The sequence below is a fragment of the Nansenia antarctica genome, assembly GCF_963989245.1.
Source record: "Nansenia antarctica genome assembly, chromosome: 2".
In the NCBI taxonomy this organism is placed as follows: Eukaryota; Metazoa; Chordata; class Actinopteri; order Argentiniformes; family Microstomatidae; genus Nansenia; species Nansenia antarctica.
This window is the reverse complement of record NC_137675.1, coordinates 73801073-73817545: the sequence shown is the minus strand read 5'-3', so window position 1 is coordinate 73817545 and position 16473 is coordinate 73801073. Positions and strand designations below refer to the sequence as shown.

The following is a 16473-nucleotide window of genomic DNA, read 5'->3' as shown; positions in this document are numbered from 1 at the left end:
TCAGTGCGCGAGAGCTTCATGCAACCCGCGCGCTTTCTGTTTAAAGACACAAGATAACTGACGACGTTCACCGCCGTTATCGTAAGTGGGAGTTATGTTTTATACAAATAAATAAATAAGGAGCTACTTTATTAAACGCCTGATATGTCAAGCTCACATAATGTGGTTTCAATTTCAATACATTTTAGTAAGTCAGCTTGTCAAGTTTGAAACCTAGTTACCGGTAACTGTAGCTAGCTAGCTAGCTGTGTCCACCGCGAATAACTCGACGTCCCCTTCGTATGATGGCTATGTTAGCTATGAGTTTCTCCCCCTTTACCTCTGGTGGTTACTCGCTGGGTTTTGGCCCCTTATGGGGGACCAGGTCTTGAACTCATCTCGGTGTTTGTAGATGGGAGATTCTCCGTCAGCCGGCGAGCAGCGGGACTACTTTGCTGAGGAGATGATGGAGTTGGACAAGGATTTAGAGAGAATGATTGAAGACCTGGAAATGATGTCAGGTAACGGTGACATACATTCTGAGTTCTGTGTGCAGAATGTGTGATGATGTCCCTAGGAAAACACTAGCAAAGTAGGCCTATTTTTGCACCTATTATTATAGCAAGTAGTAATTTCTCCACCCTATAGAAAATCCCCTGTTGAAAATGGTGGTGTGTTGGCTGAAGTGGCCCTATGTTATGATTGAATGTATAAAGATTCTATTTTTCAGGTCATACCAAACTTTGACTGTGCACACTGATAACCCACCCGCCTCTTGCCTGTCTCCCTGCCTGTCTATAGTGCAGTTGACCTGGATGGCATATGACACGGTGGTGCAGAGGACCAACCCCGAGCTGGGGGAGTCTCTCATGAGGCTGGAGAAAGAATACCTCCACTGCAAGGCTGCGATCTCCCCTGGGGAACAAGGGCAGGAGAAGGAGATCAAGGAGTGTCCCGAGCCTGTGGATGTGCCTGTGGATGAGCCTGTTGATGAGCCTGTGGATGAGCCTGTGGATGTGCCTGTGGATGAGCCTGTGGATGAGCCTGTGGATGAGCCTGTGGATGTGCCTGTGGATGAGCCTGTGGATGAGCCTGTGGATGATCCCACCTCAACCCCTCTGACTTAGACATAATTTTTCCTGTTAAGGAATTTACGTACTTTCTCAAGTACTGTTACTGATTGAATCTATGAAAGGCAGTTGTATGAAGCTGCTGTGTAAAGTGGAGACAGGGTCCTATTTGGCAGGTCTGAGCTAAGCGATACATGTTTTGGGGGGTGTTGTGTGCAGGTAATGGACTGATAGTGTCCCACAACTGATCGGTTCTCAAAGTAGGCCTACTTTTTGTGTTTGTTATTGTTTCAAGTTGTACTTGTGGTTTGGCCATATTCTAAATAAAAAAAAACTGTAATAACAATATTGTTTGACTGTTTGCCTATTTTGCACAAACCAGTCGTGTGATGTTGATCTCCTCACAGCCCAACCCATGATTATAATTGTCCAATGGCATTAATACCAGTCCAGTCTATGATTAGTGATCACATGGTTACCAATGGTGAGTTGAATGAGAATGTGAGTTGTCACAGTTTGGTGATAATTGTATAATTTTAATTAAACATGGATGTTTGCACTGCGTGCATGGTAGACCAAGTCCAAGAATCGTTACCACAAACTAACATTCAGAATTCACAAGGTAATCAGACACAAAAGAGGACATTCGATTTGCATCACCTGCAATGCAGTGCAGGAGAAGGTGCCCAACAATAATATATCACCTTTCAGGTTCCAACAACAGACTACAGTAACTATGAATTCATGTTGGCTATCATTCCTGACTCAGAGATCACTCTTACGATGGTCTCAATGGAAGTACATGAGTTAACTTAATGCTTTAATGAGTAAATGTGCAATAATACTATGTGCAATATGACAAGACAACCCTCGGGTACATAAGGTTCAGAGATAGGAAATGTTAGGATATTTATAGCATAGCATAGAGTACAGCACAGTGTTTTATTTGTATAGTATAGTATAGTGGATAGTGTACATAGCCTTTATTTATGTAAACCAGCTCTTTTTCCCTTCTTGTTTTTAGTAAAAAAAAAATCTTCTTTTTTTCCTAGCACCAGGGGAGCCCCCCCTCCCAAATTTCGTTGTATGCTACCTGTACTATATAAATGACAATAAAGACCATTCATTCATTCATTCATTCATTCAAATACTTAGACGTATTTCACAAAAACAATCGAGGAGTGAAGGACATTCACAACCGGATGTTGTCTGTTTGGGGTTTTGGGGGTCGTGACCGTCATGATGACGCATGTGACTTCTTGTGGGTGTGTCTCTCTCCCTGGATTCAGTGCGACGTTTCAGTAAAGTTGGAAGATGGCGACCGTACATCTGAGAATCGGCGATCTGGTTTGGTGAGATATGCATTTTAACACGGTTATAATCATTCCATTTCAGTCGAATTCAGTCGCTCGTTGTGAAGCTGTCTCGTCAGGTGTTTCCTATGTTTTTTTTATCGAACTACCTCGGATAGGACGTATTGAAATATTCGCATAATAGTTGGATGCCTGATCTAACCCAAACAAATGCAGCGAACCCCCGAGTCAGCGCATAATACAGCTAGCTGCACATTAGCTCGAGAGAAAATACATGATGCCGCACCCAGAAGTGAAACCGGACGCGACATGATTTTCAATATTGAATATATATAGTACGTATTATCCGGACCTGTAACCGTGTCTCTTTTAATGCACACTTAATAAGGATAGTTTGGTGTTCGGGAAACCCACTCCGTTGTTGTCGCTAGCCAGATGGATAGCTACCTAGATATTAGACTAGTTCTCCATCTGGTCCGACAGCCTCAGGCGTCCTTGTTTGTTGTTTCACTGCAAAGTGAGAGTTTGGCCAGATCCGATGGATTGCACGAGTATTCATCAGATCGAAGTTGGTGAAAAATGCCAAACGTTTAATGTTCTTGTTACATTCCCATTTACAGGGGAAAGCTGGGACGCTACCCGCCTTGGCCAGGAAAGGTAAGTTTAGTCGATTGCGTCATTTGTTTTTTAGGCGGTCATCAGCGATATGTAGCATTGAAATCATTAACATTGTCTCACTACAAGTACAAGTGACGTGGTTCATCCTGCAATCAACATGAACCATATTTCGCATATTTGTTTTCCAGGTCGTCAGTCCTCCAAAGGACCTGAAAAAACCAAGAGGCAAAAAATGCCATTTCGTCAAATTCTTTGGAACTGAAGACCAGTAAGTGAAAACGCTACACTACCTATCATTACTCCCCACCCACTCAAGAATGGTATTCCCAACACTCATGTCTGCCTTTGTTTGTGTGACTTTCCAGCGCATGGATAAAGGTGGAACAGCTGAAGCCCTACCACCCCCACAAAGAGGAGATGATCAAGATAAACAAGGGCAAGCGCTTCCAACAGGCTGTTGATGCAGTGGAGGATTTCCTGAAGAAGGCCAAGGGGAAGGAACAGGTGATGTGTTTTACTCCATAAGCAAACAGGGCAGACAGGTGATGATTGCCTCCAGGCGAATGGGATTTGACATCATGTTGACCTCGGGTAAACAGGAGTCTAGTCTTGACTGTTATAGACCCAGTGTCGACTGCCAGGCAGCTTGAAAGAGAGGATACCCATGGCTTCTCTTGCCAACATGTTAGCTTGATTACCAGCTTGTAACTTCAACATAAAGAAATGCACTCACTGAGCACTTTATTAGGAACACCTGTACACCTTCTCATTCATTCAGGTGGTTGCACACTTTGGGCCCGTTAATACCAATCAGTCATTGCTTGAATTCCACAGCCTATTTGAATATTGTTGCTCACCCTGCGCATCCCTTTATGGCCACAATGTACCCATCTTCTAATGGCTACTTTTTACTTTTTTTACCAGCATGATAATACACCGTGTCACAAAGCAAAAGTCATCTCAAACTGGTTTCATGAGCATGACAATGAGTTCAGTGGCCTTCTCAGTCACCGGATTTGAATCCCATAGAACACCTTTGGGATGTGGGAGCGCAACGGGAGCACCTGTAAAATCTGCAGGAATTGCAAAATGCAATCATGTCAGTATGGATGGGAATCTCAAAGGATGTTGTTTGTGAGAGCAAAGGGAGGCCCTACCCAGTATTAGTATAGTGTTCCTAATAATGTGTTCGGTGAGTTGTTTTTGAAAATGTCCCATGGGAAGTTACTAATGCTTAATCTTAATCTCGGTTATTCCCTTGATAATCTTTGAACAGAATGCTGATGCTAAGGGGGACTCAAAGGGAAAGAAGACTCCAACCAAGCCCCTGAAAATCCTAGAGGAGGATGATGAGGATCTCAGTGCCCTGAGGGATCCCTCTGAGAAGGTCAGTAGTGCACTAAAGTGTAGTGAGCACTCAGAAGTACACAAGTGTCTGAAGGGTCAGGCCTCAGTTAGGATATTGTACGTCACTGAACGGTTGGCCTTCTGGAAGGGATTTAACCACACGTTCAGAAGCAGTGTTGTACATGCCCACTGGTTTTGTAGTCCCAGTTGTGACCACTGTTTTAAGGTCAGCTCTATGTTTTGTGTTCTATTGTTGTGATAGCGTGGTAGCTCAATATGGTATATTATCCACTCCCAAGAGTAGTGTTGAATGTTTAAGTTTAAGTTACTCACTGGGATGGTGTGTTCATGAATGTTCAGAGAGATGAACAGCTCACTCTGTCTAAACAATTGTTGAATTGTTTTGGCTCTATAAACTACAGTTCTATCTGCAGTGTTAATTATTGCAAACCTTTGAACTCCTGAATACGCCTCTTGTATACAGCATCTGTGAATTGGCTTATGATTGTTAAAATGCATTCTTCAAGCATTGAAGACCTTCACATATATCATTTGAGGACCACATGCAAGTATAGAGTATGCAATAGTCTTCCAGACAATGCTGTTTTAGAGAAGAAAAGGAGATCCAGGGCCATTTGTAACTAACACCTGCTGCGGCATCAGGTTACACTCAAGTTTTGGTCCCAGTCTGAGCTGTTGTCTACCACCTTCAGTCCCATGAACACTAGAAGAGACTTCCTGGTGGTGTGTGTGTGTGTGTGGGGGGGGGGGGGTGGGTGGATGGGTGGTTTGGTCCAAGTCTCCATGCACAGCTATACCTCAACCCAGAAACTCAGACACCTTCTCTACCCTTGAGTTGTCCTGACTGTGAATAGGCCGTAGCAGGTTTCAACTCCTCCATCCATCGAACGGAAACCCCTCCCTCCCTGTGATCTACACAGTGACGCCCGCCCCTGTGTCCCACTGAATTAAACGTCTTCACTCCCTCCAATAGATGTAGCTTGCTTAGCTAGTCTACAAAGTCACACTCTGAACCCAAAGGTGAATGTGTCTCTCTTTCCCCGAAGGACTTAACTGACTCTGACCCCGAGCCGTCCACTGTTGAGAGGCTGGGGGCTGGAACCGGCTCAGGATTCAAATGGGAGAGCAGTGTAGGTGAAACACTTCCCACGGCCTGCCTTGTCTTGCTTCTTTTTCTTTTTTTACCTTACCTTCTGTTTTATCTGCACGTCACTATAGTGTACTACTACTACTTTTTAACTTCAAAACTACGGTATAGTTATTTTGTAAGGGGCTTGATGCTTCAGCAGTGGTCAGCAACTCTCATCCTTGATAGCTGCAGTTCTGCAGCTGGCTTCTGCTCTTGACCAGCACTGAAAGCTTGTCTTTAATCAAAGTGCCAATTGTTGGGTACTTGATTGAATCGGGTGTGAGAGTGCTGGGCTAGAACAAAAGCATGCACACCCTGTGGCTCTCCAGGACCAGGGTGTGGTGACCACTTTGTGAGAGAGAGATGCACTATGACACAGATTGTTGACTGTGAGTGCTCTTGAATATGATTAAGAAGAAAACAATGGCAAAAAAAAGATAGTTTTGAGGAAAGCTGTTTTATTTCATTGACCTCCCTACTTTAGATTACCATACAATTATACACAATACATACATAATACATACATAATACATACATTTCAAGCCGTTTTTCTAAAGCAGTGCACATCATTGTCGCAAAGTATTTTTTGAATCTAGCTTCATATTAGCAGTCTATTATTAGGTCAGTGACTCTTCAGAGAATAGTTTCCAATTGAACTCTCTTCCATTGTAGCCAGTAAAGGATGACCCACATTTCCACCACTTTCTGCTCAGCCAGACTGAGAAGGTAAGAGGGAACGTTTGCTGAACGTTTGCTTGAACGTTTGCTTTGGGTTTTTGCAACTGCACACTGTGCTTTTTAGGCGGGAGCGTAGCTGGTGAGCTATATATACGGTATAAGTCTTTTTGCTTGAAATGTTTTTCATATGGATTAACCTCTCTTTTCCCCCTTCCTTCCCTTTTATATATGGTTAGGCCAGATGTCTTGCTTTTTAGTTTAGTCAACCTAAATGTTCAGCCGTATCATATTCAGTGGTTGAGAATCTCTAATCTCTAGTTTTATTTTAGTTTTAGTTTACATTAATCATATGTTTACCCAGAAGTACAATGTTGTCTCATTTCCCTCCTTCCTCCCTATTCTGCCTTTCTCGCATGCATTGCCCCATAGTCCTTTGCTGTATTTGCTCAGTGTGCATTAGCTCACTGTAAGACGGTTATTTCAACCTAATTGTGAAAGATGAGAAAACAGAACTGAATTTCCATGACACTGAACACCCTTTAACTCATAACTTTATAACTGCTTGTCTTAATTTAGACACTCTCCCCAAACACACACACACCACCCTCAAGTGTAAGCATAACCGTTAAACTGTAACAGAATATGGTTAGACTGATAACTCCTTTCTGCTTCCGACCAGACCACTTATCAGCCTATAGCCTGCACAGTTAACTTGTACAATACAACCAGATTCTGGATTCTGGACCTGTCATAACACAGCTCTATGAGCAAGATAGCGATTCACTGTATTTTTAATTGAATAACTCTACTATTTTATTTTATTACGTTTCCTCCCAGAATTTATGATTTTCAACTCAACACTGTTCACATTCAGTGATTTGCCAAAACATGCCAAGCATGCTACATACACACACTTGCTAGTCTAGCCTATGTCTCAACTAAAGAATGGTTTTGTGCTCCCTGGTCAGTCTTGGTTTAGGGGGATGGTCAGTCTCTTGTTTGTGTGTAAACTGAAGGTGTAAACACTTTTCTCTCCACAGCCTGCCTCATCGTTGGAGCCCATTAGCAAACGCCTGAAGATTGAGGTAAAGCAGGCATGCGGTCAAAAACCAGTGACCTTTCGATTAATCTCCCTTAAGTGCAATTATCCATTTGTTTGTCGCAGGAAAGAGTGGCTTGATGCAGCAAAGCATCTACTGTGTCTTTCATTGGGGAAGGGGGTTATTATAAAGTTTACACTTGGGTACTTACATAGATTTATTTATTTTGCATGCCGTTATCACTTTCATATGTTTGTGTTCTCTTGTGTTTTTGAACTTTTTGTGATTGTGTAAAAATGCTGATTGATGCTGTTTGTGGTTTTGTAAAGGACACAGGGTCGACATCTATCCAAGCAGCAGACAGCACAGCCATCACTGGCAGCATCACACCCACAGACAAACGGTAGGAGTATTTATCTGTTGAGACGTTTTAATGTAGTGACACATTCTTGTGTTTTCCATTCTGTGACATTCTTGTAAACATTTCATTTTAAAACCCAAGAGATCCCTTTAAAAAGAGGAGACAGGTGATATTGCCATGTTGTAGTCTTGTTGTAACATGTGTGTGTTAAAGAGATTGTGTTTTATTAACACCTATCTTTTTTCTTTAGATGGACTTGTTTCAATTGTGTTTTTCTTTTCTTTTCACATACAGAATAGGGTTCCTTGGGCTGGGGCTCATGGGTAGCGGAATAGTATCCAATCTGTTGAAGATGGGCCATGTCGTTACAGTATGGAATCGCACAGCAGAAAAGGTACCACAAGAAGACACACAAAGTTACCGGCAAGAGAATGTGCTCTCTACCTTAAAACCAAATGCAGTTTGCTCTGATAACATTGACATCTATCCCTCTGCAATGTTTACCATATACCGTGTGTGTGTGTATATACAGTGGGGAGAACAAGTATTTGATACACTGCTGATTTTGCACGTTTTCCCACTTAGAAAGAATGTAGAGGTCTGTAATTTTTATCATAGGTACACTTCAACTGTGAGACAGAATCTATAAAAAAAATCCGGAAAATCAAATTGTATGATTTTAAAGTAATTAATGTACATTTTATTGCATGAAATAAGTATTTGATACATCAGAAAAACATAACTTAATATTTGGTAAAGAAACCTTTGTTTGCAATTACAGAGATCAGACGTTTCCTGTAGTTCTTGACCAGGTTTGCACACACTGCAGCAGGGATTTGGGCCCACTCCTCCATACAGATCTTCTCCAGATCCTTCAGGTTTCGGGGCTGTCGCTGGGCAACACAGACTTTCAGCTCCCTCCAAAGATTTTCTATTGGGTTCAGGTCTGGAGACTGGCTAGGCCACTCCAGGACCTTGAGATGCTTCTTACGGAGCCACTCCTTAGTTGCCCTGGCTGTGTGTTTCGGGTCGTTGTCATGCTGGAAGACCCAGCCACGACCCATCTTCAATGCTCTTACTGAGGGAAGGAGATTATTGGCCAAGATCTCGCGATACTTGGCCCCATCCATCCTCCCCTCAATACGGTGCATTCGTCCTGTCCCCTTTGCAGAAAAGCATCCCCAAATGATGTTTCCACCTCCATGCTTCACGGTTGGGATGGTGTTCTTGGGGTTGTACTCATCCTTCTTCTTCCTCCAAACACGGCGAGTGGAGTTTATGCCAAAAAGCTCTATTTTGGTCTCATCAGACCACATGACCTTCTCCCATTCCTCCTCTGGATCATCCAGATGATCATTGGCAAACCTCAGACGGGCCTGGACATGCGCTGGCTTGAGCAGGGGGACCTTGCGTGCGCTACAGGATTTTAATCCCTGACGGCGTAGTGTGTTACTGATAGTTTTCTTTGAGACTGTGGTCCCAGCTCTCTTCAGGTCATTGACCAGGTCCTGCCGTGTAGTTCTGGGCTGATCCCTCACCTTTCTTATGATCATTGATGCCCCACGAGGTGAGATCTTGCATGGAGCCCCAGACCGAGGGAGATTGACCGTCATCTTAAATTTCTTCCATTTTCTAATAATTGCGCCCACAGTTGTTGCCTTCTCACCAAGCTGCTTCCCTATTGTCCTGTAGCCCATCCCAGCCTTGTGCAGGTCTACAATTTTGTCCCTGATGTCCTTAGAAAGCTCTTTGGTCTTGCCCATTGTGGAGAGGTTGGGGTCTGATTGATTGAGTGTGTGGAGAGGTGTCTTTTATAAAGGTAACGAGTTCAAACAGGTGCAGTTAATACAGGTAATGAGTGGAGAATAGGAGGGCTTCTTAAAGAAAAACTAACAGGTCTGTGAGAGCCGGAATTATTACTGGTTGGTAGGTGATCAAATACTTATTTCATACAATAAAATGCAAATTAATTATTTAAAAGTCATACAATGTGATTTTCTGGATTTTTGTTTTAGATTCTGTCTCACAGTTGAAGTGTACCTATGATAAAAATTACAGACCTCTACATTCTTTCTAAGTGGGAAAACCTGCAAAATCAGCAGTGTATCAAATACTTGTTCTCCCCACTGTATATAAGATTATACATGATGAAGCTTTAGTTCAAATATGACACATTTCCAGTTGTCATTGACCTCCCCTCCTGTTGTCTTGTGGCAGTGTGACCTCTTTGTCCAGGAGGGAGCCAGGTTAGGGCGGACCCCTGCAGAAGTGGTCTCCCTGTGTGACATCACTTTCTCCTGCGTGTCAGACCCCAAGGCCGCGAGGGATGTAAGTACTAATTCACGTCTCACTGATGAAACCTGATATATGGACTAATCTCAATGTGTTGGAACAAACAGAAAAAAACAAATAGCGATGCCACAGTAGGAAAGTAGAATAGGCCGATACGCATATGGGAACTTTTCACAAATGGGCAGTAATTGTTGGGAGAATGGATTATTAGATATGTTTATTAAGTACTTCATCAGTTTCAAACTTTTTCTTAGGCCCAATCCCATTTCTTATTTTTACCCCTACCCCTCCTTTTTGAGTGCCCCTCAGAACAGAGTTACAAGGGGTAGTGGTTGAAATCTTCCCCTATGAAACGGGACAACCCTCCAAGACCCTTATACTTTATCAGTAGTATCATAGAAAAGCATGGATGCTTGCGATTCATTCACAACTTAACTTTCACGCTACCAATCGATCAAATAAAAAAGAGCAATGCCTCATTACCAGGCCAGTTCATGACAGAATAGCAGTGCTCTGTAGGCTAGCAAGTGCTCCTACCCTGCCAGTCTGCACTGATATTAGAGAAGCGGTAATAAGTGCCACAACTTCACTACTGGACTTAACATTTTATTTTAATAATGCCATCAAAGGGGGGAAATGCGGCATGGAAATATGTCAAAATGCGCTACTATCAGGCACAAATCAGCCATAAAACAATGTTATGTTAGCTAGCTAGCTAGAGACATCAGCATACTAGTGTTTGTTTTTTTTGTTTGTTTTTTAAATGTACTTGTTATAAAGTTTTTTTTATCTTAATTAACAAAGAAAATAATTACATTTGTGGTTTTCTTTTGTTGGTTGTGCGTTCGCCACTATCTTGCCGATGATTCGCAAGGTATTCTGGGAGATTTCGCATAACACTCGATTTGGAGTGTGACACTTCGCCCTACCCCTTTATCCCAACAAGAATCGGGACACCCTACGCGTGGACGTGCAAAACGGAGGGGTCAGGCTAAATTGTAGGGGCAAGGGGTGTAATGGGATTGGGCCATAATTGAGCATCTATAGCTATAATGTTAAGGTCATATAACACTCATGTCGTTGATGTCTCTGAACAGAGGTGGTATTTGTTCTAGGCTTTTGAGTCTCACATGTTTGGCAGTGTGGCAGTCTAACACCTTCTCTCTTCCCTCCTATCTGGGAATATTTCATTCTCTGCTCTCTTCTCTCTCTCTCAGCTGGTGCTGGGTCCCAGTGGTGTACTTCAGGGGATCAGGCCAGGAAAATGCTATGTGGAGATGTCCACCGTGGACCCAGAGACCATCACAGAGCTCTCACAGGTAAACACACACCTGTAACATCTCATCACCGGATCTTAGCTCGTTTCTCATCTGCTATTGTTGTGAGGTCATCATGTTGCTGAATGGCTCCTCTCTAATAACGTTGCTGTCTGACATTTTGACTTCAATACCAGCAAGTATCACAATTTAGATTCTTAAATGATACCATGGAAACTAGAAAAACATCAGGCAAAGTAAAATAATATCCTATTAAATAAAGGGGGGGTTAAATCTAAATCAGTTCAAGAAGAATAATAATACATTAACATGTACAAGCATGGAACATCAGGCAAAGGCACATGATCACATTTCACCAGTTGTAACACTTGTTTTGTTTTTAAACTCACTCGCTTCCTTGACTGAATATTTCAGGACATGCTGGACTTAATTTCTATCTCTCAATGTGTTATGTTTTCGAATCATGTACCTAAACATATCATTAGCTATCAGACCTATTCGCTCATCTGTTGTGATTTGAACTTCTTGAAGAGTTCGGGATACCTACCAGAAAGATGCTTGGCTAAATCTGACGTGTTGCCTCCCTTTAACTGCATGCCCTTGTAATGTCTTTTGTAAATAGGCTTTGTGATGTTGGTCAGCTTGCCATCATCATTGGCTCTATAAGCAAAGTAATGCCAGATTTCACTTTAGGGCTGCCACAAACGATTATTTTCATAGTCGACTAGTCACCGATTATTTTAACGATTAGTCGACTAATCGGATCATAAATTACAGCTTATCGCACAATTACTCAATCGCTCTTATTTAGCTATCATCTTCTAAATCAGCTTCTAAATTTAGCTTGAAGTTGTTAGTTCTTGTTGTAGGCATGTGCTAACTAAAAATAAAGACAATTAAAATGATTGTTCACTCAAAAATAGATATTTTAATGAACTTTGCAGATTTATTTCTGGCATCACTTGCATGTAATGTAATGTAAAGAGTAGTAGAGGGTGCAAACTGCTGAGTAAAATGAGGTAGGCTAGGCACTAGGCAACCAAAAGAATACAAAAACAAAAATAAATACTTGTACAGAGTACAAAAGTTTTGCTTTGCTTCACTCATCTCATAGTAGAACGCGCCTTCTTAGCACTGTAACGTTAAGACAACATTTTTAGCTATTTGAGTATCGCTTTGATGACAACGTAAAATAATGTAAGAAGGCTTTTAACGTAACGATATCGTTAGCCAATAACAAGCTAACTAGCTTACCGAGACGAGCCATCGTCTTCCTCGTCATCTGCCACAACGTGCTTCCTTTTTAGATGCTCGCGCATCATAGACGTGCTGCCATGATAAGCGAGTTCAGCTTTGCAAATTTTACATTTTACATTCTTTTTTTCAACGTTGTGGTTGAAATGCTCCCACACTTTAGAGGTACGAGGACAGGAAGACATTTCTCTGTTTGTTTTTCCGGGGAAGTCACGTGTGCCCCGGATGACCGACACTGCGCATGTACATCAAAGACACTGGGAGACGCTAGCCAGTGGCAGCTGCAGGGAAGAAAAACGAATGCTTATCGAATGAAATGAATGGTCTTTATTGTCATTGATATAGTACAGGTACCAAACAACGAAATTTGGGAGGGGGGGCTCCCCTGGTGCTAGGCAAAAAAAAAACAAAAAAACGCTTATTTCAGCTCCAAAAAAACATGCGACTACGGCGATTACCAAATATGTCGGCGACGATTTTGGTAGTCGACGTCGTCGTGACTAGTCGACTAATCGTGGCAGCCTTATTTCACTTCTGGCATCCTTTTTATCAACAAGCTGGCGGCGGCCAGCATTGACACTTGAAGCTTCCATCCTTCTCGTTCCTCCATGTCAACTCTGTGTGTGATTGTTTAGCCTGGTCTTTCCCAGCCACACATGCCCACAATGCATTCAGAGCGCACGGCATAAAGACAAATTATACTTCTGAGATGATATTCCGCACATCTCAAAGTAAATACTGGCTAGAAGGGAAAAAATCGAAATGTTCTTAGTATAGAACCATTTTCAAAGCAGGGTATTGTGGTACTTTTGTAGAAGCTGGTACATCATACAAAACTACTCCTCTCCGTCCATGTTTAGGTCATCACATCACGAGGTGGGCGTTTCCTGGAGGCCCCGGTGGCAGGCAGTCAACAGGTGTCCAACGATGGGATGCTGGTCATTGTCGCAGCTGGAGACCGGACGGTATATGAAGACTGTAGCAGCTGCTTTCAGGCCATGGGCAAGACCTCCTTCTTCCTTGGTAGGTGGTCTCTCACTGTCATTTGATTAAGTGTATCCGTCTATAGAGGTCTGTGTGAAAGTAGACTGCCGAGAATATGCTTACTAGTGTATGTGACTAATTGTGATCAGTGTTCTGAAAAATTAACACGTCTTGCTGATGCATACACGTGTGATATGATTAATAAGGAAATATGTCCTACGTAATACCAACCATGTTTGCTGTGTGTGTCGATGTGTACGTTGTCAGGTGAGGCCGGCCATGCAGCAAGGATGATGCTGATCCTTAACATGGTTCAGGGCAGCTTCATGGCAACCATCGCCGAGGGGCTCACCCTGGCCCAGGCCACCGGCCAATCACAGCAGACCTTCTTGGACATCCTATGCCAGGGGCAAATGGCAAGCACATTTGTGGACCAGAAATGCCAAAGTGAGTCTAAAAAAAAAAGTGGAGGTTTACTTTACGATCTATTTTGTAAAAATATAGGATGTGACGTTGTGAGGGGTGGAGGGGGCAAGTGGCCATTATGTTGTTGAGTTGGTTTTCATGTTAAAGAAACATGCCCTGCATTGATGATTGAAAAACGTTTACTTGTTACTTGTGCATTTTCTTTGTCCAATATACAAGTTAATTAAAATGTCTGTTCCTCGTAGATATTTTACAGGGCAATTTCAAACCAGACTACTATTTGAAACACATTCAGAAAGATCTGAGGCTAGCCATTTCCATGGGTGACACTGCCCATCACCCAACTCCAATGGCTGCAGCTGCCAATGAGGTAAGCCTTCTCAATCACACACTTGAATGCTGCTGTGAGATTGTTGGAGGAATTTGCTCTTTCTCCCAACAGCACCTGCTCCAGGGCCACTGTTTATAGTAGTGGCTTTACTGTGGACTGGTAGTATGGAGAGTTGATCTTATGTACATTTTACACCACTTTAAATAATTTCCATCAAAAATAAATTAAAATGCACAATAGTACGACAATGCTGTATGAATTCCAAAAATAAATGTACAGTAGGCATGGGTGGTTTCCAATCTTTTATACTGATAAACCGTCCCCGAATAAAACTCAGATTTTCGGTTAAACCTGAGTAAATAACCTGTATCTGTCCTTTAAAAAAAAAAAAAAAATCTGTATTGACAATCTATCTTTTTCTAGGTCTACAAGAGGGCAAAAGCGCTGGACCAGTCAGATAATGACATGTCGGCAGTCTACAGAGCCTACATTCACTAAACATGAAGACCATCTGACCTATACTCTGGACCACACACTCTTTTAGCCCTTTTTACTTTCCCCTTTTTTTCTGCCGCGCACCAATGTTGTTCCTTCCCTATACATAATGGGAACTCTTTTTAAGTAGCCAACCTTGAGCATTGCACTGACTTTGTTTTTTGTTTTTTTTATGCTATAAGAATGCTCAACAGGAGGTTGTTCAATACCTCTCGGTTTGTTGTGAAAAGTGATCAGGTTTCTGATGGTAAAGTAATGCAGGGTGTTCTCTACCCATTGCTTACCCATTGCTTACGGTGCAGTCTATTGGATTTTGATGGTGCGCAGGTTACAGGTTAATTTATCACTCACTTCTCCTAAGCATATTAGGTTATTTAATTCTACATGTGAAAATTATCTTCTTTTTTTTTATGTCCAGAACTTTATAGCTGTTGATATATTGTCTAAACAAACAAAAAAGGCTAGAGAAGCACCAAGAAAATGCCACTGCATTGCCTTAATATTGTAACCCTTGAATCTTTGAACGATAGTTGTATTTATTTATTTCAGTGCTCTAGATCTCTATCCTTTGTTGCCGTTTGGTCACGCATTGTTTCCATAGTTCTCAGAACGGTCTTTGTTTTGTTGGTGGGGGCAGGATCTCTAACAGTTTAAGGATATTATGGATATTTTGAGGCCTTTAAATGCAGTAATTACTTATTTGTTCTAACTGGGACATGAGGTCATGTTTAAAACTGTGCAACCGTGAAAACATTGTAACAGTCACGTAGTTCTCATTTCTTTGACATGCTTTTAATTTGGAACCACAAGAAGTTATTGTGATTATTTTTTAACCTTCTTAGTAGGGAGAGCATACTAATAGCAGAACTCAAGATACAGAACAGTCAAATTAAGGAGTGTTAATGTTAGTCACCACACCCAACGATGCAGGGCTGAAGTTGCATTTGCAACCATTTTATGTACCTTGCCTTAAAGGGCATTTTGGTGTGAAAATGAAGGGCAGAGCCAATGGTTACATGACCGGCAATGGGTGAATTTGGCAACATTAAGTCAGTGTAACAAACTGCATTACTTTGACGGGAATAAAAGGCACCATTGAAGGACCTCATACTTTACATTGGGGTGGGTTATTTCTTGGCAAAAGAAAAGAATGGCATACTTTCAGTAATGTTTTTAGGACCTGTTGGTAGTTTTTTACATTGTTAACCTATTTAATTTTTGGTTTAACAACATGGAACATATGTCGCCTCTGTTTCGATTCTGGTTGAATATTGTTTCGTATGTTCAAAGGTCATCCTTACTCATCCCATTTTAAAAAGGATTTATTCTTTGCCAAACGGATACGAATGAAGTTTTAGGTTTATAGACGTTACTACGCAGTATAGTGTAAAGAAGTATGTTTTTAGGAAAACGTTCAAACAAATGACATGTAAATAGCCCAGTTGGTTGAGTGGGGTTTCTTTATAAATACATAAGGGGTAATATAAAAAATACTTTTTGTTAGTCTCTACTGACTGAATCATCTAGGGCCAGTTTCACAGACAAGGCTTAAGCCTAATCCTGGACTAAAAAGCATCTTCAATGGAGATTTTACATTGAAAGTGTGATTTAGTCCTGGACTAGGCTTAAGCCTTGTCTGTGAAACCGGCCCCTAGTGTCTTAATACTGTAGATTGTTCTGTTCAGTGTAACTGGTTTATTAATATGTGGCTTATACAAACTGGCTTATAACAGTGTTGAAATGACAATGACTTGATCCCATTTTGTGCAGAGAGGGTAAAACTATTGATTTGGGATATTTATGATTTCGTGTACATGTGAAAATGTCATGGCTTTTTGTGCAGTTTATTAAAACCTCT

The 16473-nt window shown here is 41.8% G+C and overlaps 1 protein-coding gene across 3 annotated transcripts; it reads left to right on the top strand.

Moving 5' to 3' along the window:
* The first annotated feature begins 2341 nt into the window (after positions 1–2341).
* On the top strand, positions 2342–16467 carry glyr1 (glyoxylate reductase 1 homolog (Arabidopsis)). Of its 3 annotated transcripts, XM_080524923.1 has the most exons (16): positions 2342–2401; positions 2983–3019; positions 3169–3248; positions 3346–3484; positions 4257–4367; positions 5395–5478; positions 6150–6203; positions 7196–7240; positions 7525–7598; positions 7851–7950; positions 9774–9884; positions 11066–11167; positions 13240–13402; positions 13631–13810; positions 14035–14159; positions 14544–16467. In XM_080524923.1, exons 1-16 carry the CDS (start codon positions 2364–2366, stop codon positions 14616–14618), a joined length of 1518 nt encoding a protein of 505 aa, XP_080381049.1. In that variant the 5' UTR covers positions 2342–2363; the 3' UTR covers positions 14619–16467. The 3 variants fall into 3 exon arrangements, with proteins under 3 accessions (XP_080381049.1, XP_080381047.1, XP_080381048.1); XM_080524921.1 differs by lacking the exon at positions 6150–6203 and having other exon boundaries at positions 2357–2401; XM_080524922.1 differs by lacking the exons at positions 5395–5478; positions 6150–6203 and having other exon boundaries at positions 2357–2401.
* The last annotated feature ends 6 nt before the right edge of the window (positions 16468–16473 follow it).